We start from the raw sequence: 26,712 nt of genomic DNA, 5'->3' as shown, positions 1-26,712 counted from the left end.
AAAAAAGGGGAGTGGAAGGAGTAGTGCTTAGAGAGTAATGGGCTCTGTCAGAACATGGAAGAGCTTGAGAACTGATATGGTTTGGATATTTGTCCCTGCTCAAATCTCATGTTGAGTTGTAATCCCCAATGCTGGAGGTGGGGCCTGGTGGGACATGCTTGGGTCATGAGAGTGGATCCCTCATGGCTTGGTGCTTTTTTTAGTGATAGTTCTCATGAGACCTGGCTGTTTAAAAGTGTGTGGCACCTCTCTCTCTCTCTGTCTCTTTCTCTCTTGCTCTCTCTCGCCCTGCTTTCAACATGTGACATGCCTGTTCCCCCTTCACCTTCTGCTATCATTGAAAGCTACCTGAGACTTCACCAAAAGCTGGCAGATGCCAACATAATGCTTCCTGTAAAGCCAGCAGAACCATGAGCCAATTAAACCTCTTTTCTTTATAAATTACTCAGTCTCAGGTTTTTCTTTACAGCCATGCAAGAGCAGCCTAAGAGAAGGCCCTAGAAAGGACTCTGGCTTTTACTCTAAATGAAATAGGGAGCCATTAAAGGGTTTTGAGCAGAAGAGTGATCTGATCTAACCTAGATCTTAAAATAATCACACAACTGCTCTGCTGATACCAGACTGTAGGGGGAAGAGGGACAATGAGGGAAACAGGGAGATGTGTTTGGAAGCTTTTTGGAGTGATCAAGAAGTGGCTTGGACCAGAATGGTAGCAGGAGAGGTGTGTTAACTGGTAAAAGTTAGGATGTCTTTAAAGGTAGAGTCAATCTCCAGATGGATTAGATGTGAGGCCAAACCAAAAACCCAAAGGTTTCAGCTTGAGTAACTGCAAGGATGGTCTTACTATTTGAGATGAATAAGCTGTATGAAGAGTAGATTTCAAGGGGAATATCATCAATAGTTCTGTTTTGGACAAGTTGACCTTGAGATGTATATTGGATATCTGAAGGAAACATTGAATAAACTGTTAGATACAAGTTTGGAGTTCCGGGGACATGTCTGGTTGGCAATAAATCTTTCTTCTTCTGATCTTTCTCATAGCTTTAAATAGAATATAATGCCACATAATGTCAATGACTCCCAAATATTTATGGTTATGGTGGATTCTAGGCAGATTGTGGTGATGTGGCCATATTGCCAGCAAAGGGAGGGCAAGGTTTCTCGCGCAGCCTCTTTATCTCGAATTATGGAACAAGCATGGTTTTAGTTCCAGTGCTTGGGTCTCCCTGGATTTAGACATCATTCCTTTGAATTTCTACCCAATATAATGAGGGTCACTATCTTCGCCAGCTTTACTAATTCTTATATCTGGTGAGGTGCAGAGACAAATTTGAATCAAGGTCTGAAGTCCTTACCTGGGGCTCTTTCTTCCATGCCATCATGCCAGTCTTTGTGAAGGCTGTTTTTTCAAAGGCTCATTCTTCTTATCTCTTTTCTAGAAATTTTAGTTTATTTCTTTACTTCAGAAATTAATCTCGCACTTCACTTTAGTAGCAGGAATGTTAGTGCTCAGAAACTGAAATGTTAGGGAGAATCCTTGACCAAGACTTTCAGGCTCTAGATACTAGGTGTGTCTTGCTCTAATTAAGGAAATCTTATCTGTTCCATCTCAGCCCAGTTTAATGTCCCCAAGAATTCCATCTTCAGCAGTCCAAAACTTTTCCCTTTTTCAATTCAGTTCAATTTATACTCTTCTCTGAAAGTGGCTCCAGGTCTGAAGAACTGTGGTCTGGGGGGAAGATAAAAGGCATGCTCAGCTATAACCAGGCCCACGTCCCCTAAGTTGCTTGCCCATGAAGTTATGAGCTGGACTTATGCGCCACCCTTTGTCCCGGGACCTTGCGCTGTCCTCCCTCCGGTTCCCACTACGCAGGGGGCTTCCGGCGCGGTCCCCTCCTCTGTGGGCGGGGCCCACTGCTCCCGCTCCCGCCTCCCTGGCTGCGCGCGGCTGCGGGCTGTGATCACGTGAGCACAAGGGGGAGGGGGAGGGGCCCTGATTTCCGGGCGGCGGAAGGAGACGCGGCCGCGTGAGGACGAGGCTATTTGAAAACACGCTCCAGGAGCCAGAGTCTGAGGCCGGCGGCGCACGCTGTCGCCCTGTGGGCTTCTGCTCGCTCGCTTTCCCCTCGGGCTCCGCGCCCCGGCCGCGGCCGGGTCCTCAGGTGAGCGGCAGTCGCACGTCGGGCCGGGTCCTCCCCGGGCGCGGGACTGAGCGTGGTGGGGCCGTCGCCCCCCGATCCGCGGCCCAAGCGGGCAGGGTCGGCCGTGGACGATGTGCGCCCACCGGGTCTGGGCCGCAGCGTCCCTTGGAGCTGGGCCTGGGTGTGCGGCCGGCACTGCGGGGGCGGGACCCCCTCGGCGGTTGTGGAGCTTCAGATGATTGGGCGGGTTCGCCCGGTTTCGGGTCCGAGAGAGTTTTAGGCCGGGGTGTGTGAATCGGGCCCCACTTCCCCGACTCTGGTCCTGACCAGCGTCCCTTGGAATAGAAGCAACGATGGTTTCCTAAAACCCACGGTGTTTTCACCTCTGGGATGGATGCAGAACCGAATACGGAGTGGGGATGAGCTGGCGTCCCCTGTTCCGCCCTCTGGTCGCCCAGGCGGGAGAGTTAAGCGAGTGGAAGGGGACCACCAGTTTTCTCGGGTCGCCCCTGCCCGGACCATTTGCTTTTTGGGAAATCTGTCGCCTCTGGTTGGCCCCTCAGTGGAGTTTGAAGGAACTCGTGAGTTTAAGGGATTGGGAAGGAAATTATCAAAGGCCGAGTGCAGTACGATCCTTCTCTCTAGTTTTTTTTTTTTTTTTTTTGGAAAAGAAGTTGGAAATGAGGAAAGGTAAGAAAGTGGCAGGCAAACTATTAATAGTTGGAATTTAGTTCGATTGAAATCCTAAAAACGCTAGGATCTGCCTTTTGTTGGAATTAGAAAAGACCTAAAGTAGTAATGTGTGACATTCAGCTTTGAAACTATCGGGGATCGCAAACTTAAGGACTAGTGATGTGAGTTCCTGGCATTCTTACCTTTTGCTAAAAATCGGCTACTGTAAAAGTGGCTTAGTGGGACTTTTTGATTTGCTGTGTTACGAAAATCTTTGTTGTAAGTTAAAGTCAATTACTAGTAGAACTTTGAGAATTCTTCGCATAGAAATGCTTTGTGTCCCATAATAATACCACTAGGTTTGAAAAATCAGCCCTCTTAATTTTCCTAGTAGAGAAAGCATTAATGTGACTAATACAAAGCGATAGATAATATGGCATAAAGTTGACAGTAGACTGTCGAAGATCCATCAGGTTGTTAATGGCTAAATAGAACCCACAGGACTCGGGGAGGAAGGGAGTTAATTTTTCTGAATGTCCTGTATTATTTACTTTAGTCTCCGGTACCAGCTAGTAATAAAATTGTAGGAAAAGCTCACAAAGTGTCCTTGCTTAATTAATGAAAACCATTTTTATATTAAAAGAGGCCAGGTGAGTATCATGGCCTTCTTTTTAGGCCTTATACCCACCCACCCACCCCCAGCTTTTTTTTTTCAGACTAAGGTAACTAGGGGTGTGGGTGAGATGAAAATTTGGGAATAGGGACGAATGAAATAAGCCAAACGGTTTTGCCACGAAGACTTCCAGTCTTCAGGTTAATTCTGGGGTGTTCAAGGTGGTTTTGCAGAGCTCAGTTCTGTGAATGAATCCATTTTCAACTTCTTGATAAAGGCGTGACTTCCAAACTTTTCTGAGGTGCCTTGCTAAAACGTGTTTAGTACCACCTACCTTGCATGGTTCTATGCAGATTGTATACTGAGGTACACAATGCATCTAGTACTGGGCTTGGTACGTACTGATCCTGAGACTTGAGGGACACGCACATGTTTATGCTTAGAGCATACATATTTAACCGTGTACCAGGCACAGTTCTGAGTGTTTTACAGTTGTGTATGATTATCCCTATTTTGTAGATAGAAATTGGGACAGTGTACAGCTAGAAAGCGTCGGAGTCTGGATAAGAACCTAATCAATTTGGTTGTAGAATTGGTTCTTCACCTGTGGGAAATCCTACCTCATGGCGATCTAATATAACCCTGTAATTAAGTGAATTTGGATATATTGTGATAGCTGATTAGCTTCTGAATTCCTTGAACTTGAGCTGCTCATTATTGCACTGGCCATTTTATTAATATTGTAATAATGGAAATTTTCATTTTACCCATTTTTTTCATACCCTCGTGTGTAGCATTGTCGCTTTTTATGGCCAGGCACAGGATAATTATGATAAACCAGGCAATTAGGGGAAGTTTTATATATTCCAGAGGTACTTACCCTATTCAAGTCGTGTACAGTGGAACGCAGAGTTCATTGTTCTCGGTTGTGGAAAAGGCTTCAAGAAGAATTTAGCTGGTTCCAGGTAGAAGAGGCTATTGTTTTAGATAGAAGTTAGTTTGTGGGAAGATAAAGCTGGAGAGGATGGATGGGGCCACGTTAGGAAGGACCTCTTATGTCCTGCTAAGGAGGTTTTACTGTGTATGAGGAGTAGAACAACTGAGAGCTCTTGAGTCTTGGTCATGAGATCTGTGTTTAGAGAGAGCTCTCTGGTAAAGGGCCGGTGGACTAGAGAGTAGACACTAGATAGTAGCCAAGAGCACCAGTGAGGAAGGTATTGAATGGTAAAAATAAAGGACTTCTTGAAAGTAGTGGCGTGGAAATAGGTAAGACACAGATCAGAGATTTCATGTGTAAGTACAAGGTTTGGAATGTGGTATAGAGGGGGAGGAAGTACAAGATGGCATGGTGTTATGCCTGAGTTATTTATTATAATAGTGGCTTAGCTGGTCTTTGTTCCTTATGCCCGTGTTACATTATATATTTTTTCTATGCTGCTTTTTGTCCTTTTTGGGGACCAAGGGGGAATACTGTTTTCTATTTAGTCTGAACTTTATTCACTTTTGCTATACTAGGTTTATCCCCTACGCCTGATCTTTACCTTCTTCTCCTTGCTCTTGAAAGGCCCATTATTCTCCTTGCTGTGTATTTGAATATTACCCATTTTTCAGATGCTCAGCCTAGGTTCGTAAATCTTTTTCTAACTGTTACAGGCTGCATTAAATAATAACATTGATTTTCCAACTTTGCTTGGTATTGCTAGAGAAGTTCCTCCGAGGTGTTTACGAAGACCAGGAGCTCACCAGCAGATACAAGTTATGTCTCTAACAAGTTTGTGCTGCTCTTCTACATTCAAACAAAGGAAAAGAAAAAAACACATTTCAAAAGGTTTCCGTTTAGCACATAGCTTGACAGAAGGTTCCGTGACCCAAAAAACTTTGCAAAACCGTGACAAGACTGTTGCCTTGTTACAGTATTTTATCACTAAACTGAGTTTTTAATAGTTCTTAACAGCATTTTTTAATATTTTGATCTTTCAGCGTAATCACTGATTCTTATGATTGAAATAAATGTTACAGTAATATGTGTTGGAAAGCGCCCTTTTTCTTCTTTTATCATTTATTCTTGTCTCTATCCAATGCTTTTAATTAATTCTTTTTATTATAGTAGTCGAGAATGACCAAAAAAAGAAAACGCCAAGATGATTTTCAAAAAGTAAAATTGAAAGTTGGTAAAAAGAAGCCCAAGTTACAAAATGCTACTCCTACAAACTTTAAAACAAAGACTATACATCTGCCTGAGCAACTCAAAGAAGATGGAACACTTCCAACAAACAATAGAAAACTTAACATAAAGGTAAATCGTAAATGTTGTTTTGATGAAATAAGATTTTCTTTGGAATCATGTAGAATGTTATATTTTTGTGAAAATTTGTCTAAAGTCTTAAATAGTTTGCCTAGGGTCATAGGGTTTATTGATGTTTGGAGTTTCTCTTTTACCCAAATCTGATCTCTCTTCATATACTTGTGTCTTTCCACGTCCTCCAGAAAGGTTTGCTAAACTAAATGCACAGTTGTTTCTCCCTGGTATACTTATTTGATGATTTAATTTATTTTTTTTTTTTTTTGAGATAGTTCTCACTCTTACACCAGGTTGAGCACAATGGTGTGCTATCATGGCTCGCTGCAGCCATGACCTCCTGAGCTCGAGTGATCCTCCTACTTCAACCTGCCAAGTAGCTGGGGCTACAAGCGAGCTCGCCATGCCTGGCTGATTTAGTTTTTTGTAGATACAAGGTTGCAATGTTTCCCAGGCTGGTCTCAAACTCTTGGATGTAAGCAATCCTCCAACCAAGGCCTCCTGAGGTGCTGGGATTGTAGGTGTGAGCCATGGCGCCTGGTTATATCTGGAAATATAATTCTTACATGTTTTTGATGTGTCAGATTTTTGAACAGTTTTCTAGCTGTTTTTTAGCTAAGATACAATCCTGTCATTCATTTTTGAACCCATACAGCACATAACTTATTATAGGTTCATAGTAAATACTTGAAGTCAATTAAGCTTGAGCAAGTGTTGCTTAAGAATTTAACAGCTTTATGGATACATAATTTACACATAATTAAAATCACCCATTTAAAGTATACAATTCATTGCTTTTAGTATATTTACAGAGTTATGCTACTGTCACCTTAATCTAATTTTAGAACATTTTTATCACTCCAAGAAGAAAATCTGTACCCATTAGGAATCACTTCTCATTTCTTCCAGCCCTTGGCAATCACTAATCTACTTCTGATATCTATAGATTTGCTTATTCTGGAAAGTGTATATAAATGAAATCATACAATATATGGTCTTTTGTTACTGGCCTTTTACTTAGCACAGTGTTTTGGAGGTTCCTCCAGGTTGTGTGTAGCTTGTAGCATGTATCAGAACAGTGGTGCATTCCTTTGTATTGTTGAATTGTATTTCATTGCATGATGAGGTCACGTTTTGTTGATAACTCAGCAGTTGATGAACATTTAGTTTGTTTCTGGTTTTTGGCTCTTATGAATAATGCTGTTATGAATATTTGTGTATAGGTCTTTGGGAGGATATACATTTTTCTATTTTTGTTTTTTAAGGTCTGAAGGTTAAATAATACTAAAGAGTTATTTAAAGTTATTTTTTTCAAAGGTTACATAAAGTATTCCACAAATAAAATTGTCCAGTAGTATACTCTGAATAAAACACAAACACCCTGCGAAAGCCCATTTGAAATGGGCAGAATAAATAGGCCTGTCAAATTGAGAGTATATCAATACGCCTTTCATGATGTTTGGTACATAGTATATTTTCAATAAATGATGGTGTGATTGCTCTCACTTTATATCGTAAGAGTGTCTAAGCTTGCGTGTAGGTTAATGTAAAGTGAGAAAATTCCACCTGAAAATTATGCAGTGTTTTTATTAAGCTGAAAGTATTTTTCTGTTTCTGATCCTAACAAAAGCTAAATAACATTTAAAGAGTACTTATTGAAGTAGTTTCCCCACAGAGTGTCAGTTTACTAGTGTAGTGTTAGCTAGCATGTTTATTTGAAATTGATATATGTATATAAGTATACATCTAAAATTTGTATTTTTATTTATAGGATTTGCTGTCACAGATGCATCACTACAATGCTGGGGTTAAACAAAGTGCTCTTCTTGGACTTAAAGACCTTTTGTCTCAATACCCATTTATAATTGATGCACACCTTTCAAACATATTAAGTGAAGTGACTGCTGTGTTTACAGATAAAGATGCTAATGTACGATTAGCAGCAGTTCAACTTCTTCAATTCCTGGCCCCCAAAATACGAGCTGAACAAATTTCTCCATTTTTTCCTTTGGTAAGTGCCCATCTCTCTAGTGCCATGACTCACATTACTGAAGGAATTCAGGAGGACTCTTTAAAAGTTTTGGACATTCTGCTGGAACAGTACCCAGCTCTAATTACTGGCCGTAGCAGCATATTGCTTAAGAATTTTGTAGAACTTATTTCTCATCAGCAGCTGTCCAAAGGACTGATAAATAGAGACAGATCCCAGTCCTGGATACTTTCTGTAAATCCTAATCGGAGACTCACTTCTCAGCAATGGAGGCTGAAAGTCTTAGTGAGACTCAGTAAATTCCTTCAGGCCTTGGCAGATGGATCCAGTAGGTTGAGAGAAAGTGAAGGACTTCAGGAACAGAAAGAAAATCCCCATGCCACTAGCAACTCCATTTTTATCAACTGGAAGGAACATGCCAACGACCAGCAACACATCCAGGTTTATGAAAATGGGGGTTCACAGCCAAATGTCAGTTCACAGTTCAGGCTACGGTAAGAAGGATTTCAGTTATGTCCACACAGTTTTCCTGTATTGAATTATAACTGCTGACCATTGATGACTATTGGTGGAAAGACATGCAGTTGTCTTTCATAGTTTTCATATAGTTACTCATGATTTGATTTTATTTACTCATGGGAAGAGTCATTTGTATGTTAATTTATTTATAGCAAAGCCTTTGAGAAATAAAACTTGATAATATCTATTGGCTTTGTCATCTTAGAATTTCATTTTTCTTACTCGTTTTGATTGATGTAATTTTCAATTCATGGTGCTTCATTTTACTAGTACTTTATATTTAAGATTTAAATTAGCAATGGATAATAAACATTTTTTAATCACTTAATTTTTTTCTTTCTTACCCTTGTTAGGTATCTGGTTGGAGGACTGAGTGGTGTGGATGAAGGCCTATCATCTACTGAAAACCTGAAAGGATTTATTGAGATAATAATTCCTTTGCTAATTGAGTGCTGGGTTGAAGCTGTACCTCCACAACTAGCTACTCCTGTTGGAAATGGTATAGAACGAGAACCTCTACAGGTTATGCAGCAAGTTCTTAATATTATTTCCCTTCTGTGGAAACTCTCTAAACAACAGGATGAAACCCATAAATTGGTGAGAACGAATGATTCTGTATTTTCTTAGTGTTGCCTTTTATCATAAATGGGAAGATTCGAAATCAGCTCATTATTACTAATTGGTTATGTATTTTTCTAAAAAGTATCTTGGGTTTAACTGTAAACTTGTTTGTTTTGCACAAAACTACAAATTAGTTTTCTGAAGTTATTATTTGTGAATATATGTATATTTTTAAGTGAAATGCATAACTCATGCTTGATTCCGTTAGTTTTTATTGGCTATAATTCACAGTAGTGTTACAGTGTTTTGTTTATGGCAGATTGTGTAGGAACATTCTAGTTTCTGAAGATCTCTTACATGATTTAAAAAGTTGCTTATTAAGTGGTCTCAATTCCACATTGCCAGGTTTAGTAGAAATGGACAAAACTGAAGAGCTCATAAACACTTGCATTGTTTTAAGTGTTGTGCTATAGTGAATGTAGTGCATAGTGTATGCTATAGTTTTTCTGTGCAACCAAGGAGGAACAAGCCACGAGATTAAGTTGGTGCTAAATTAATACGATAACACACTTAAAAAGGGTAGCTGCAGAAGCAAGACTTCAAAGCTAGAAGCATCTGGTTTTCAGAAGAATTGCTGTAGGGACTTTTGATAAGGCAGGTGTGAATCCTTGAAGTTTATATAAAACTGAGAAGGTAGTTTTCTTGTTTTTGTTCTTTTTATTTCAAGTTGAAGTTTAGAATGAGTCACTATGCTGCGTAAGATGGGATAAATTAAGTAGTATTTGACAGTCTTGAAAAGCATTATAGAGTTGTAGTATGGTGTGTATTTTAAGAGCGTATTCTACTGCTGTTAACCCATCATCTGTAGGGATGTTTTGTGAATTGCGTTTTCAAATAAGATGGCATTTTACTGATTACAGTTTTGAGACTTTGTATTTTATGATTCATTGCATACATTGAGAAAAAATTAATCATAGGTCTATAATGTATGATTTTGAGAAAGCAAAGCTTCTCATATGGCGGTTAATTTGTGATGTAGGCTAAAGACAGTAAGAATGTATATAGCTCCTTAAAGTATATATTGCTTACAGTCTTGATCTATGATCATCTGAAAGGTTCAGATAGAAAATGAAAGTAATGCTAAAGTCCTTAAGATGTCCTATAAAAATGAAAAAGTAATATTCAACATGGACTTTGAGCGCTAGTTTTTTCTTTTTTTTTTATTTTTGAGACCGAGTTTTACTCTTGTTGCCCAGGCCGGAGTACAGTGGCACGATCTTGGCTCACTGAGACCTCCACCCCCTGGGTTCAAGCAATTCTCCTGCCTCAACCTCCTGAGTAGCTAGGATTACCGGCGCTCGCCACCATGCCTGGCTAATTTTTTGTATTTTTAGTAGAGATGGGGTTTCACCATGTTGGGCAGGCTGGTTTCGAACTCCTGACCTTAGGTGATCTGCCCGCCTCGGCCTTCCAAAGTGTTGGGATTACAGGTGTGAGCCACCGTGCCCGGCCTAGTTTTTTCATTTTTAGAGAGCCAAGAAGTAAAAATTCCAAGCTGCTCTGGTGTTTGGTTGCATATAAGCACTAGTAAACTTTTGTTACTGCTTTGTTAGTAGCATTTGTATTTAGACAGACTAGTAGGACCAAAATACAAAATCTGAAAATTTATTAATTATGCTAGTTTTGGGTCATCTTATCATCTGGATAACACTAACAAAGGATCTAAATACTGCTTTAATTTTATGGATATTTAAAATAGTATGCTTTAAAACTATTTTGTGCTATTATAACATGGCTAGGCTTATTAGCAGCTTATTAATACAGAATGGTAAGTTTAAAAGACTACATAGACTGTTGAAGATCAGAATACTAAATTGAGATACTGTATAAAGCTGAAATAAATAAATTCAGATAGGAATAATATTTAAAAACATCCACTGGTAGAATTCTCTAATTCACCTTGGTAGATTTGTAATAACTTGGTAAGAACCATTATCTTTTTTTTTTTTAAAGGAACCATTATCTTAGAGACAGAGTATAAAAATGTAGATTGTTGGTACAATCTATACAAAATGATAGGTTGTGAGTAACATTCTGTACAAAATGACATTAAAATGCACGTTCTGGTCTTAAACTTCTGGCCTTAAATGATCCTTGCACCTTGGCTTCCCAAAGTGTTGAGATTACAGGCATGAGCCTCTTTGTCTGGCCACAGCCTAATCTTTAGGAGGAACCAAATAGCATTCCTTGGTATTAAACTCAAATCACACACCATAAGCTGAATTGTAACCCTCTTCTCTCAGAAACTGTATAGATTTTTCTATTGGTAAATTGGTGTCTGGGTTAGATATAGTCTTAGGACTATTGACTGTTTGCTTTTGCATGTTGGCGCTGCAGCTTGATGCATTTAGTTTGCTAGTATATGCAACACAGTTGAGAAATTTCACTTGTATTCAAGTAGTTTTTTTAAAAAAAACTTTTTAGTAATTTGAAGCTTTGATCCTTGCTTTGAAAAGAAGTCTCAAGGTACGTTAAGTCTTACATGCAATGGTTGAATAGTCAGATTCTGTAATAATCAACCAAAGTTGTTTATTTCTGAAATACTGTGGTATCCTTTGTTTTTTTTTTTCCTGTTCATATAAACAGCCATTTATTCCAGCACTATTTGTTGAAGAGATTGTTCTTTTATATTTGATTACCTTGGCACTATTTTTCTTTTTTCTATATCCTTGATATAGCTAGATTTTATTTATTTACTTTATGTTTTTTGGAGAGGGAGTCTCGCTCAATCACCCAGGCTGGAGTGTAGTGGCGCGATCTTAGCTCACTGCAAGCTCCACCTCCCAAGTTCACGCCTTTCTCCTGCCTCAGCCTCCCAAGTAGCTGGGTGCCCACCACCAGGCCCAGCTAATTTTTTTTGTATTTTTAGTAGAGACGGGGTTTCACCGTGTTAGCCAGGATGGTCTCGATCTCCTGACCTCGTGATCTGCCCGTCTTGGCCTCACAAAGTGCTGGGATTACAGGCACAAGCCACCGTGCCCGGCCGATATAGCTAGTTTTTAAAATGAGAGTAAAGTTTAAAATTAACTTTTTGATTTACTGTGGTTTTTAGTGTACTGTATTAGTAGTGTCAGGTTCAGTATTATGTTATAAAAATTGTCTTAGCTTTGCATTTAATGCTTGGCTTGCTTGCTACTTTTTCTCAATGTGTGTGTCTCATTCCTTTTATCGTTTTCCTATGAGGGTTAGTTTGTAACCAAACACTAATGCAGTCATGCTTTTTAAGGCATTTATTCAAAGCTTTATTGGTTATCAATAAATAATGGCTACTTAATTAAAATTTAAAATTCAATTCCTCAGTAATGCTAGCCGCATTTCAAGTGCTCAACAGCTACATGTGGGTAGTGGTTACTATATTGGACAGTGCAGATATAGAACAGTTTGATCATTACAGAAAGGTCTTTTGAATAGTACTATTCTAGACTCTGGAGCTACAGAGATAAACGTGGTTGATAAGGTGCTTGCCCTTATGGTGTGTACCTTCTGGTGGGGTCTGTAGACAGTAAACAAATATATAATGTCAGTACTAGGAAGAAAGATGAAAGTTAAATGGGGTATAAAGAGAGCATGGGCAGGAACAGTGAGGGGGAGCTATTTTAGGTAGGTTGTCAAATGCTCTCTGAGAATAAGATACTTGAATGTCATTGAAGTGAAGGAGCAAGTCTTGTCAACATCTGTGGGAAGAACATTCAGGCATAGGAAACAGCAAGTACAAAGGCTCCGAGGTGAGAATAGACTCTGCATATTTGAAGAATGGCAGGAAGGCCTGTGCAAATGAGGTACTGGGAGAATGGTAGAAGATGGGGGCGAAGAAGAGTGATAGTGGCCAGATCATGTGGGACTCTGTAGTCGCTGGTAAGGAGTCTGGATTTTAACCTGAGTGTGGCGAAAAGACCACTGGAGGGTTTTGAGCAGAGGAGTGGCATGATCTGCATTATATTTATTTAACTTTAATATTTTAATTTAAATTTAATTTAAATTTAATATTGCTCACAGTCTAACTCTAGCAACCATCATCTCTTGGATGACCAGTCCTGTCCTACATGTGTATATATTTGTTTCCTTTCCCCCTTCCTGTATTATTTTGAAACACGATTTATGTTTTAAAAGATCACCCTGCCTGTTGTGTGGGGAAGTTGACTTTTGGAGGATAAGAGGAGAAACAGGGAGACTGGTTAGGAGGCTATTGCAGTAATCCAAATAAAAGATGATGGTGACCTGGTGTCTAGTGTTTGAAATGATAAGTAGCTGGATCCAGGTAAAGCCAGCGAGACTGCTGGTATGTATAATGATGGAAAGAGGAGTCAAGGATGAGGCCAGTGTTACATCGCCTAAATGAGAAAGAAGGTCATTTGGCAGGGAGAATTTGGTTTTATTCATGTTTGGTTTTAAGATACTTGTCAGAAGTTGAAGAGGAAATGTCAAGTATATATTTGTATATAAAATCTGGAGCTCAGGCAGAAACGATTCAAGTATTATTACTGGGCAAATCCAAACATTTAGAAGTCAGGAAGAAGAGAACCCAGTAAAGATACTAAGGAGGAACAATAATTGAGCTGTAAGGCCAGGCGCAGTGGCTCACGCCTGTAATCTCAGCACTTTGGGAGGCCAAGGTAGGCGGATCACTTGAGGTCAGCAATTCAAGACCAGCCGGGTCAACATGGTGAAACCCCAGCTCTACTAAAAATACAAAAATTAGCCGAGCGTGGTGGTGGGCACCTGTAATCCCAGCTACTCAGGAGATTAAGGCATGAGAATCGCTTGAATCTGGGAGGCAGAGGTTGCAGTAACCTGAGATGGTGCCACTGTACTCCAGCCTGGGCGATAGAGCGAGAGTTTGTCTCTAAAAACAAAAAACAAACAAACAAAAAAAAAAAACAAATTGAGCTGTAGGGTGACCAGCTCTTTTAGCACCTCAAGTCCCACATCTAGGAAACTTCTCAGTCTCTGACAAAATGGAATGGTTGGTTACCCTGGATAAGAGGAAATAAAGAATATTCTAATTTGGAATTAGAAAGACAGTGCTTCCATAGGAGGGAAATGATAAATTCACCAATACTACTGAAGCATTTTAAGGAAATGCGTTGCTTTGTGAAACTGTTAAATAATGGAATTGCTGGAGAATAGAGTTATGGTGTAGATAGGACATCATGGAAAAAGACTTTCTTGTATATTTTATAAACATTGCATTAGTGGTCCAAATTCAGAATTTTAATCTCAGATACTTTCACTTTTTCTCTCTTAAGCAGCAGACAGAATGCAAATAGAAGTAATTATTAAGCACCAAAAGGATCTATAGATGAAAACTGGGTGCTTTAACAGTTAATTCTGAATTTAAAATTTATTTACAGATTATATTACTGGTAGATAGTGAATTATGATGGGACATTTGACAAGTTGTCAATTTTCTTCAAGTTTTATTGGTTATTTTACATTTTTTCTTGTAGATTTTTCTAATCTTTGCTATTTCAATAGGAATCATGGCTTCGAAAGAACTACCTTATTGATTTCAAACACCATTTTATGAGTCGTTTTCCATATGCCTTAAAAGAAATAACCAAGCACAAAAGGAAAGAGCCAAATAAAAGGTATTATGATTCTTTTTCACTATATAACCTTGAAAAGCTGTTTAACCTGAAATTATCGGGAGATAATTAGCCTTAATATGGAACTTTCTACACTATTGCGTGTTTATGTCTAGATTTTGTGAAAATAAAAGTAGTAGTAAGGCTGATTTTTGGACAAGTCAGTTTGAGCCTTGGGATTAACAGTTTCTTTTTTTTAAGTGTGTAAAATGATTTTTTTTTGTGCTAGATGAATGTATCAATTTACGTAAATACGAACTTAATAGAAGTGACGAAGGTGTATGGTTTATTTGGGTGAGGCACTGTGTGATTATCGAACCTCTTAAGCAGGAGAACATCTTGATGATCATCTAGTTCTGCTCTCATTTATACATGAGGAACCTGGTAGTGAAACTAATGTTAGTATCTCTAAGGAAGGAGGGCAATTGGAGAAAAATCAGAAATAAAAGGTAATTGATTAGAAGATGAAGGTTAAAAAAAAAAAAAAGTAAGCCTAGAAATTATTTAAAATGTCTGCCTCAAGTAAGAGCAAATAAATGTGAGAACAAGTTATGTAATGAAATTTGACAAGCAGGTACAAGCTAAAACACTAATACTGTGGTTCCTGTAAATGAGCAAACACTTGCAAGGGATCTTAAAGTCTGTCAAAGGCTCTTAAATATATCAAAAGGAATACACTAGCTAGAGAATCCTTGAGGTTTTTTGAGCAGGGTTCAGAGGATATGCTTGGAAGCAATATAGCTATTTCAGGCATAAGAGCTTTTCTTTCATTCACTAAATATTTGTTTTGTTGCTTATTGTGAACAAGGTAGAACAAAGTATTGTGATTGGAAGAGATTTTTTAAGCCTTGTACCTTTCTCTCTTGAGCAGTTATATGTGTGTGTGTGTGTATGTGTATACATATATATACTTATATATGTATATAGGTACATAGGTGTATATATATATGTGTGTGTGTGTGTGTGTGTGTATATATGGTTTTTTTTTTTTTTTTTTTTTTTTTTTTTTGGTGAGATGGAGTCTCTGTTTCCCAGGCTGTGGCACCATCTCAGCTTACTGCAACCTCCGCCTCCCGGGTTCAAGTGATCCTGCTGCCTCAGCCTCCCAAGTAGCTGGGATTACAAGTATGCACCACCATGCCTGGGTAATTTTTGTATTTTTAGTAGAGACAGGGTTTCATCATTGGCCAGGCTGGTCTGGAACTCCTGACCTCAGGTGATCTGCCCACCTCAGCCTCCCAAAGTGCTGTGATTATAGGCATGAGCCATTGCACCCAGCCTTAAGCAGATATATTCTAAATCATAAAAGAGTGTGTGTCAGGGTCCAGTCATGAGACAGAAACTGTGACAATGATTTTTTTTTTTTTTTTTTTTTTTGAGACAGAGTCTCGCTCTGTCACCCATGCTGGAGTGCAATGATTTTTTAACAAGAGAATTTAATATAAATAATTGTTAACTATGTATACAAAGGAAGTTAGGTATTATGGAGGTACCAACTGCGGGAAGCAGATAGTACCTGTAGAACTGGGAGAACAAAGAAGGGAAGAAGCGTGGAGGAAGGGAGCCAAAACTGTAACCTCTCAGAAGGGGATGCTCCTCAGCAGGTACTGATATCTTGAGCTGAGAGCAAGAATCCCATAGGGCTGGGGTCCAGTACTCTGAAAAGGGGGTGTAGCTGGCTGGTGCTGACGTTTCTGAGAGGCATGATGATTCTGGTTCTGTGTCAGTAAAACTACAAACTGGAGTCTGCCATGGCTACTATAACGAACTGCAAATGACCTGAAGAAGAGCTGCTGATTGACACTGGCAGCAATAGGAAACAAAAACAAAGCTAGCAAGTAAACAGAAGAGTGTCCTGTCTTCCTCTTACAGCTTTCTAGGCCTTTTGTATCACCCCTTTATTGGCAGAGCCTAATAAACCATCTACAAAGGAAAAAATCTGGGTCCCAGAGTCCCAACCCTAGGGTCACAAAGCAGAGTATAGAGGGTGACTTTGAAGCTGCGAAACAGTAGCTCAGTAACTAATATTTACATATGTAAATTTACATATGTAACACAAAGCAGTATAAAAGTATTATTAGAACTGTACAACTAAGTGCTATAGGAATTCATAGGAAGAGACAGATCACTGCTTGTTAGGATAAACAAAGCTAAATTGAAGCATAGTATTTCAACTGGGTATGAACGTCGATATGGTTTCAGGAGGCGGAAATGCAAGGGATGAGACTATTGTAACTAGAGGAGATAGCATACAAGAAAGCTACAGGATTAGGAAATGGATGGAGAGCATGGATCTGGGTCTAGTCTGATTTCTGCTCTTCCCTGGCCTTGATGGGGAAGCCGTTTCTTGACTCAGGAGTTCATCTTCAGATCCTTTTGGCATTGAAGACTTTTGGTTCAGTCAGAACTGTTCTAGGGAGCTTCTGGAGTTGAGGGGACAGAATCAAAGACACACTTTATTGAGCAAGATGTTAGATTTTTTCCTCCATACAATTTTCTTACCAGAGTTTTTATTCTGGGATTCATAGGTAAGCTTCAGAAAAATCCATGAACTCTTGAAGTATTGATGGAGAATTACATGTACGTGTATTTTTTCAGATAAGGCATTCTGTATATAATTTTCATCAAAATGTGATTAAATTGTGGTTTAGATGTTTAGGATGTAGTAGACTTCAGTGTAAATAAATTACTGAAGAATGTATCGGTGTATCGTCATTCAAGAAACTTATTGGACTCTTGGCCGGGCGCGGTGGCTCAAGCCTGTAATCCCAGCACTTTGGGAGGCCGAGACGGGCAGATCACGAGGTCAGGAGATCGAGACCATCCTGGCTAACACGGTGAAACCCCGTCTCTACTAAAACAAAAAACTAGCTGGGCGAGATGGCGGGCGCCTGTAGTCCCAGCTACTCGGGAGGCTGAGGCAGGAGAATGGCGTAAACCCGGGAGGCGGAGCTTGCAGTGAGCTGAGATCCGGCCACTGCACTCCAGCCTGGGCCACAGAGCGAGACTCCGTCTCAAAAAAAAAAAAAAAAAAAAAAGAAACTTATTGGACTCTTATGTGCAAGGCACTTATTGTACTAGTTGCTGAGCATTTCATGGTAAAGGAAATAGGTAGAGTACCAGTTCTCGTGGAGCACGGTCTAATGAAAAAGACATTTATTTTACTTGATTCTTTAATCAGTGACTGACTGTGATAAATAAGTGAAGAAAGAGCTTAGGTTAATACAGGAGTATGTAGTAAGGTGTTGGTCCTGATCTTTCACGAGGGGAGGACCATCTTAGCAAGGCTGCCCTGATGGAAGCGACAGTGTGCTGAGATATAAATGAGAAAAAAAGAAAAGGAATTAACTTTATGAGGAGATGGAGATGATGAAATGGAGGGATTTTTAGCAAAGATGGATTGCCAGTATAACCTGCTTTTCAAAAGATTCCCCCCCATGATTGATTTTTGGGGAGCCTACAGGCTGCTTTTAAGTAAGTGCATTAAATGCTTAGCAAATAGCCTATGAACAGCAGCACAAATCAAAGTTAGGGAAGTCAACAGTGGTCTAGACCAATGGTCCCCAACCATTTTGCTAATGAGGGACTGGCTTCATGGAAAACAATGTTTCCACGGACTTGAGGTGGGACGATTGGTTTTTGGGATGATTCAAGTGCATTACATTTATTGTGCGCTTTATTTCTATTATTATTACATTGTAATATGTAATGAAACAGTTATATAATTCACCATAATGTAGAATCAGTGGGAGCTCTGAGCTTGTTTTCCTGCAACTAGACAGTCCTATCTGGGGGTAATGGGAGACAGTGACAGATCTTAAGGCGTTAGATTCTTATAAGAAGCATGCAGTGTAGATCCCTTGCATGCATGCACAGTTCACAATAGGGTTCATGCTCCTATGAGAATCTAATGCCACTACTGATATGACAGGAGGCAGAGCTCAGGCAGTAATGTGAGCAATGGGGAGCGGCTGTAAATACAGAACAATCTTAATTCGCCTGCCGCTCCCCTCCTGCTGTGTGGCCTGGTTCCTAACAGGCCATGGACCGGTGCCAGTCTGTGGTCTGGGGTTGGGGACCCCTGATCTAGGCCAGTGTTGTTCGCACTTCTTATTCATGTACCCCCAATGTATTTTTATTATTTATTTATTTTATTTTATTTTTTGAGACAGTTTCATTCTTGTCGTCCAGGCTGGAGTGCGGTGGCACGATCCTGGCTCACTGCGACCTCTACCTCCTGGGTTCAAGCAATTCTTCTGCCTCAGCCTCCCAAGTAGCAGGGATTATAGGCATGCGCCACCACACCTGGCTAATTTTTTGTATCTAGTAGAGACAGGGTTTCACCATCTTGGTCAGGCTGGTTTCCAACTCCTGACCTCAGGCGAGCCACCGTGCCCAGCCTGTATTTTTAACCTGATGTCTACATTTTTAAATCTCAAGTTGAAATACAAAGTTAAAAATGATATAATTAATTTTTATTGGGGTAAAATATATATAACATTAACCATTTAAACCACTTTTTAAGTGTACAGTTCAGTGGCATTAAGTACTTTCACATTGTGTGATCATCACCATCTATCTCAAAAAAAGACATTCTTTGCATTTTTCATTGTTTTGACATTTGCACTAATGATACAAAAGCAATGGTGGGTAAAACTGTTAGTATCTTAGGATGAATTAAGACAGTGGCACCAAACTATACTAGTAGACATTATATTCTTCACCACCAGAGACTCACAGTTTAAAAAAACAACACGCCAGTTTCACTTAAGAAGGTCCTTAATAAGCAGTAAACATAAGTGATTGTATTAAGTCATGACCCTTGTCCTGGTGCGGTGGCTCACGTCTGTAATCCCAGCACTTTGGGAGGCTGAGGCGGGCGGACCACGAGGTTAGGAGACTGAGACCATCCTGGCTAACACGGTGAAACCCCGTCTCTACCAAAAATACAAAAAATTAGCCAGGTGTGGTGGCAGGCGCCTGTAGTCCCAGCTACTCGGGAGGCTGAGGCAGGAGAATCGCTTGATCCCTGGAGATGGACATTGCCGTAAGCCGAGGTCACACCACTGCGCTCCAGCCTGGGTGGCAGAGTGAGACTCCTCCAAAAAGAATAAAAAAGTCATGACCCTTGAGAATGCATATTTTTAATATTCTGTGTGATGAATGGGAAGTGTACATAAAGCATTTCTGCTGCATATCAAAGAACTATGATTGTCTCAAGGAAATAGCCCTGTGGGATTTTCCTACTTGTATTTTCCTGGAATGGACTAGATTTTAACTTGAAGAAAATGACTGACAAACAGTGGTTATTCAGATTTGGGTATTTGGCACATGCTTTCACAAAAAACAAAGTGACTGGCCAGGCGCAGTGGCTCACACCTGTAATCCCAGCACTTTGGGAGGCAAAGGCAGGCAGATCACCTGAGGTCAAGGGTTCGAGACCAGCCTGGCCAACATGGTGAAACCCTGTCTTTATTAAAAATACAAAAATAAGCCAAGTGTCATGGCGCACGCCTGTAACTCCTGATACTTGGGAGGCTGAGGTGGCAGAATCACTTGAAGCCCAGAGGCAGAGGTTGCAGTGAGCCAAGACAGTGCCACTGTGCTCCAGCCTGGGTGACAAAGTGAGACTCCATCTCAGGAAAAAAAAAAAAAAAAAAGAACAAAGTGAGGCTATTAGTTCCAGAAAAACAAATGGCATTTGTTGCCACTGATAAAATTTGAGCTTTCAAGCAAAAATTGATACTTTAGTAAACTTCTGTCTACCACTATGAATTCTGTCATTATATTTACTACCTTTTTGTTCTTCATGTTTTTCATGTTATCTCAGTCCTGCCTGGGATCATTTAGAGTCTTATTTAGTTCATTTTTTCTCCCCCCATAAAAATGTATTTCTCTCGCATTTCTGAAGAATGTTTTAGCAGGGTTAATAAAGGTTTGGCAGTTATTTTCTTTGAGCACACTGACGATATTTTACTGTCTCCTGGTTTCCATTGTTACGTTAAGAAGTCAGCTATGAGTCTTAACTGTTGATACTGTAGGATTTACCTGTGTTTTTTTTTTTTTCCCCTAAAGTTTTTCTCCTTGTCTTTCATTTTCTGCAATTTCACAGTGATGTATCCAGGTGTGGTTTTCTTTTCTGTTTATTCTGCTTGGGATTCAGTGGACTTAACTGATATCTTGAATCTTGAATGAAATGTCTTCATCAGTTCTGAAAAACGTATTATCTTTTAAACATTTGCCAATTTCTCTTCTTTCAAGACTAATTTAATGCATGTTACATCTACTTATTGAATCCTCCACCTATTTTTTAATCTTTTCTTTATCCCTTCCAGTTTTTAATTATTTAGTTTTATTCAGTTGTAGTCAAACATAAGTCCACGGAATTTTCATTTTTTATTTTTCAGCTCTAGAATTCTTTCCAATTGTTCAATCACCACTCATTGGAAAGACTATACTTTATCCATTAAATTTCCTTTGCTCATTTGTCAAAATTCAGTTGACTGTATTTTCATGGGTTTGTTTTGGGACTGTGTTCCATTAATTTATGTATGTTTGTTGTTTCATCAATACCATCTTGTCTTGCTTATTGTAGCTTTATTGTGAGTCTTGAAAATAGGGCATGTGAGTCTTCCCGCTTTGTTTTGCTTTAGAGTTTTTTTTTTTAATGGGGTCTCCTTATGTTGCCTAGGCTGATTTTCAACTGGGCTCAAGGGATCCTCCCACCTTGGCCTCTCAAAGTGTTGGGATTACAGGCATGAGCCACCATGCCCCGCTTGTTTTGCTTTAGTCTTATGTTTGGTATTCTGGGTCTTTGACGTTACCATGTAGACTTCAGAATCAGTTTGTCAACAGTTACAAAATAGCTTGCTAGAACTTTGATTTGGATTGTGTTGAATCTATCTATAGATTAGTTTAGGAAGAATTATTCTTTAAACTGCTAGAATGATGCAGAACTAGGATTCAAGTTTATCTTAAGACTTACTTTTACTTTCCTGGGAGAGAAACCTTAAAGGGCCAAGCTCAAGGAAGGGATGTTGTCCGAGCACAGTGTCTCACACCTGTAATCTCAGCCTTTTTGGAGGCCAAGGTGGGCGGATCGCTTGAGGTCAGGAGTTCGAGACCAGCCTGGCCAACATGGTGAAGGCCCCATCTCTACTAAAAATACAAAATTAGCGGGGTGTGGTGGCATGTTCCTGTAACCCCAGCTACCCAGGAGGCTGAGGTGGGAGGATCGTGCCACTGCACTCCAGCCTGGGCGACAGAGCAACACTGTCTCCAAAAAAAAAAAAAAAAGGTAGGGATGTCTTGGTAGGCCCTAGGCTTTGACTTTTGACTTCCTTTTCTTGTGGAGCCACTAAAAGGTTGCCTTAGTTTTGCAGCTTTTTTCTTTTGCACTGGCAGTTGCCCTCAGGACTAAACCTTGAGTGCTGGAATCTTGCACTTCTAGTTATTTTCAGCAATATTGTAATTACCTATACTACTTTTACTGGAAATTGAAGTTTCATCAGAGATCTGCCTTCCTCCTAGAATTGTTGGTTGGTATATTTAGTCTTTGAAATTTCTGTATATGTTATTGGAGGAGCAGAAGGAACTCTCCCAAGTTTGCAGATGTCCATTGAGACTTTCTGGATCGTAATAGATTATGCTGCCTGAGATAAAGTTAGGGTAAATTTTCCAAAGCTCTGCCTGTGGGGAAGAAATGTTTCAAGTCTATCCCAGTGTTTACTGTCTCTTTTCTTAATGATAGGATTCCTGATTTTCATCTGAACGTGTCACTACACAAAATAAAAAACAGATTTCCCAGCTTTCTTTGAAGCTAGGAGCAGTCACGTGGGTAATTTCTATTAAATAGCTCAGACTTCTTCCAGTGTCAGACTTGTACACTGAGTTGTCTGTTGGCCCCATCTCCATCTGGATTTGATTATGATCCTTTAGGCTCAACATATCCAACGGAGAATTAATTTCTAGATCTCTCTGCTCCTTTTTGTTCATCATCTCTATCAATTTAGTCAGTACTGTTAGAACCCTTGATGACTACTCCTCCTGTCTCCACCATCTTCAGACTCATATATTTGTATATATTTAAGCATATTTCAAATCTGGCTAATTTTTGTTCTTTCTAAATGCCCTCCTTCTCCCAGTTCATACCAGCATTGACCCTGGTTCTTGGACTTGCCATCTCTTGCTTGGAGTGCTGTAGTAGCCCCACAACTGCTTCTTTGTTTGTAGTTTGTAACTCTGATTTTCCCTTTTGTAGCCACACAATCATGTCTCTGAAAGAAGCTTGCAACCATGTTATTCCTTTGCTTACAGAATTAATTTTGATGTCTTTAGCCTCTGGCTCTTTGTAACCTGGTTCCATTTTACCTTTCCAGGCTCATTTGTCATTCCTGGTCTTACATTTGATGCTTGATAATGCCAGATTTCTTTTATTTCCCTTCTCATGTATTTGTGGTTCCTCACTGCTGTGCCCTTGCTCAAGACTAACTAGGATTAATCTTTTCCTTTAAAATTGATTGACTTGAGATATTTATGGGTTCATTCAAATTTACATTTTTCTTTTCTGTTTTTTTAATGATAGGGTCTTTCTTTGTTGCCCAGGTTGGAGTGCAGTTGTGTGATCATAGCTCACTGTAACCTCAAACTCCTGGGCTTAAATGATGCTCCTGCCTCGGCCTCCTGAGTAGCTAGGACTACAGGCACTTGCCAGCATGCCTGGCTTATTTTATTTTGATTTATTTATTTTTTGAGATGGAGTTTTCCCTCTTGTTGCCCAGGCTGGAGTGCAACGGCGCAATCTCGGCTCACTGCAACCTCCGCCTCCTGGGTTCAAGTGATTCTCCTGCCTCAGCCTCCCAAGTAGCTGGGATTACAGGCATGTGCCACCACACCCGGCTAATTTTTTTTTGTGTTTAGTGGAGACAAGGGTTTCACCATGTTGGTCAGGGTGGTCTTGAACTCCTCACCTCAGGTGATCCACCCGCTTCGGCTTCCCAAAGTGCTGGGATTACAGGCATGAGCTCCCGTGCCCAGCCTTAATTTTACTTTTATTTTGTGTAGAGATGGGATCTTGCTGTGTTTTCCAGGCTAGTCTCCAACTCCTGGCCTCAAGCAGTCTTCCCAGTTCATCCTCCCAAAACACTGGGATTACAGGCATGGGCCACCACATCCAGCCAGCTTTATGTTTTTCTAAACATGAAAGCAATAAGCTCTGCTGTTGAATATACCACAGTCTGAAATGAGTGTGTTCCAAGTTGCAAATTTTGTTTTTATTAAAATATTTTATTTGAGGTTTTTTGAAATTGTGTTTTGTTTGGCTACAGTGAATAAACCGATATTAATATGTGAATTATAGAATTGTTTCAAATCAGTGCTTACCTGGATATGTCTCCTTATTTCACATATGAGAAAGTTATGGCCAGGAAAGACTAGTGATTCTTTTAAGTCAGATGATTAGTTAAAAGCAGAGCCAAGATCTGCTGTGATTTCCATCCAAATGTAATTATCTGCCTTAAATCAGGTGTGTCAGAGTTTTTAAGTTTTATCTTTCAAGTTCCCAGGCAATATTAAAAGGGCATTTACGTTTTGTGTGAATAGCACCTTGAGTAATGAATTGAGCTGTATACACTCTGTACCTTCTTAACAACTCTGATTCCATAATGAAATGGTTTATTTGTAGAACTGTGGCCTAAGTCTTGCCTATGCACCTATCTTCTTGGCCGTCTATTAATTCTAGAAGGGAATTTTTTAAAACTCCACTGATAGATTATTTTAAGTATTCTAATGAAGCAGTCATGGTAGACGTAACGCTTTATAGATGTGTGTGTCTTTGTTTCTAGCATCAAGCATTGCACAGTTCTCTCCAATAACATAGATCATCTCTTACTGAATTTAACACTGTCTGATATCATGGTCTCCCTGGCAAATGCGTCAACTTTGCAGAAGGATTGCAGTTGGATAGAAATGATAAGGAAATTTGTAACAGAGACCCTTGAAGATGGCTCTAGGCTAAATAGTAAGCAACTGAACAGATTGCTGGGAGTATCCTGGAGGTTAATGCAAATACAACCAAACAGAGGTAGGTGATGCTACTTCGCCCTTATTTAAGAGTGGAGCTCTTACATGTGCTATCTTAAGGTCTAGCTTTGAAATGATGGCTTGTAATCATTCCATGTAGTCAGGCTAATTATATTCAAGCCCTAAAAGGTAGCTACTGTCTACTTGAACACTGAAATTGTTTATGGCTCAGAGTATCTGTAAGTGGGTAGGTCCACTCTGAAGCAAATTGATAAAGACTCTACCCTCTTCTGATCTAGTTTGACTAGAATTTGAGAACTTTATCCCTTGACTCATATGGCATGGATCTTCCCTGTCTCTTTACCTTTCTTCTAGCTTGATGTTAAGTTATATTAAGTCAGTTTTAGAGTGGCTTACTTATTCTTTGATTTAAAAACAAAGTTTTCCTATGTAGTTCCCATCTAAATCGCCTTTCTGATATTCCGGTTTTTGTCATTCCTAGGTTTGTTGTTAAGAAAATTTATACTGTAACTACTAATTGGTTTGACTTTTTTATTAGGCCATTGCTATAGGACTTCAATGGTAGTTGTCAGTTTGTGGCTAAAATTGGCTTTGCCATAGGAACAAAGTAAAGTATTTCGGTGCATTCAGAGGAATTTGGGGGCTGTTAAACATTTTTTGATTCATATGCAAGTTGTTTTCTTTCTGTTTGTAGAGGACACAGAGACTCTTATTAAGGCAGTTTATACATTATATCAGCAGAGGGGCCTTATCCTTCCAGTTCGGACTTTGTTATTGAAGTTTTTCAGTAAAATCTATCAGACAGAAGAACTGAGATCTTGTAGATTCAGGTAAAATCTTGTTATTTTTCCTTTCTTTTTCTCTTGCTGAGTTTTTCTGTAGTCTGTTTAAATATTTAAATAATTTTAGCGAGATTAAATCTTTGGAGAAGTTCATTCTTTTTAATCCTACTTGTTTGCATTTAGGAAATGATACAAAATTTTAAAAGAAGCATACATAAAGTGCCAGTAAACTTTATACCCATATCTGAACAGATAAAAGACTGCTTAGGCGTGCATTTCCACCTGTCCACTTATAGCTAAGGGACAGTTGGAACCATCTTAGCCCTTTCTCTTCCCTTCCCATAAAAATTATGGAGGTTGAATCTCTAGCCATTAGTGACATACTGAGGCATATGGGATAAGAGTGAGGGCAATAGAAGATGAGAAAGTTTCTGGCTTAGTTTGGTGCTATCAGAGAGAGACAAAAGAGTGGACTAAGGAATTTTTCAGTAAGGTAAGTTTGAGGTTTATATGGCATAGTCAGAAATGTTTGAGAGGAAGATACAGATTTGGGAGACCTCAACATATATAGGTAGTAGTTGTAACGTATTTGGGTATTTACTTTAAGCCAAGTACTTTACATAATCTCAGTAATCTTCATACTGCTACTGTGAGGTGAATACTGTTAGCTTCTATTTTACAGAAGGAAGCAGAAAATAAATAAATTGGTGAGTGTTATGTAGCTAATGTGTAGCAGAGCTGAGACTTAAGTTCAGGTCTGTCTTGACAGCAAAGTCCATGATAGAATCACCAACCTTTCAGGGGACCCAGTAAAAATGTTCACTGTTATTCAAGACATTTGCACTCCAGCAAGTATTCTAAAGAAATAAAAATAGCACAAGTTTGAAGCCATTTTGTATGGGAGCAACTTACGGTGAATGTGTACATTTGTTAATATAGTATAACACCACCAATTAGGATAAATAGTTAAGTGTCTTTATCCTTCAAAATAAGAATACAATTTAGATACTGCCCCAGTTAACGTTAATTTAGTGGGTAAAGCCTTGGAAAATGATGCTGGCATCTTGTGGGTTCTCAAATGTTTAAATGAATAAATTTGGTATTATTGCTACATAATTAGTCACTTTGTGATATATTTAAATTTTTTTTTTTTTTGGTTTAAATTTATTTCCCTTGTCTTTGAGAATTACAAAGGTGTCTTTGGCCTTTCTAAGATACCGTAGTAAAGTGCTGTCCCGTTGGCTGGCTGGTTTACCATTGCAACTTGCTCATCTTGGCTCCCGAAATCCTGAGCTTTCTACACAGCTTATTGATATCATTCATACCGCTGCAGCACGAGCAAATAAAGAATTACTAAAAAGTTTGCAAGCTACTGCCCTCCGAATTTATGGTAAGAGTTCATTTGTTTAATGGCGTAGGTAGTCATTTGTCCACCCTGATACACAAAAG

At 39.4% G+C, this 26,712-nt stretch overlaps 2 protein-coding genes across 9 annotated transcripts in view; one reads left to right on the top strand and one right to left on the bottom strand.

Moving 5' to 3' along the window:
- The first annotated feature begins 1,980 nt into the window (after positions 1–1,980).
- The window catches only part of TEX10 (testis expressed 10), a 50,530-nt gene continuing 25,798 nt past the window's right edge, over positions 1,981–26,712 (top strand). Inside the window, exons 1-9 of one of the 8 annotated variants that reach the window (XM_073021809.1) lie at positions 1,981–2,162; positions 5,534–5,722; positions 7,497–7,736; positions 8,025–8,209; positions 8,588–8,831; positions 14,331–14,443; positions 24,283–24,521; positions 25,176–25,311; positions 26,478–26,653. In XM_073021809.1, coding sequence (XP_072877910.1) covers positions 5,543–5,722; positions 7,497–7,736; positions 8,025–8,209; positions 8,588–8,831; positions 14,331–14,443; positions 24,283–24,521; positions 25,176–25,311; positions 26,478–26,653 — 1,513 coding nt within the window. In that variant the 5' untranslated portion in view covers positions 1,981–2,162; positions 5,534–5,542. Of the gene's footprint in view, positions 2,163–5,533; positions 5,723–7,496; positions 8,210–8,587; positions 8,832–14,330; positions 14,444–24,282; positions 24,522–25,175; positions 25,312–26,447; positions 26,654–26,712 lie in introns of all 8 variants that reach the window. The other 7 variants (XM_073021808.1, XM_037982831.2, XM_007968576.3 and 4 more) reach the window with 7 other exon arrangements.
- INVS (inversin) overlaps positions 16,723–26,712 on the bottom strand; it is a 234,741-nt gene continuing 224,751 nt past the window's right edge. The window contains exon 18 of the mRNA XM_073021807.1: positions 16,723–16,863. The gene's annotated coding sequence lies outside the window, so the exon portion shown is untranslated. The remainder of the gene's footprint in view (positions 16,864–26,712) is intronic.

Source organism: Chlorocebus sabaeus, chromosome 12 (genome assembly GCF_047675955.1).
Source record: "Chlorocebus sabaeus isolate Y175 chromosome 12, mChlSab1.0.hap1, whole genome shotgun sequence".
In the NCBI taxonomy this organism is placed as follows: Eukaryota; Metazoa; Chordata; class Mammalia; order Primates; family Cercopithecidae; genus Chlorocebus; species Chlorocebus sabaeus.
Note: the sequence above shows the minus strand (reverse complement) of the source record. Positions and strands in the feature narration are given on the sequence as shown.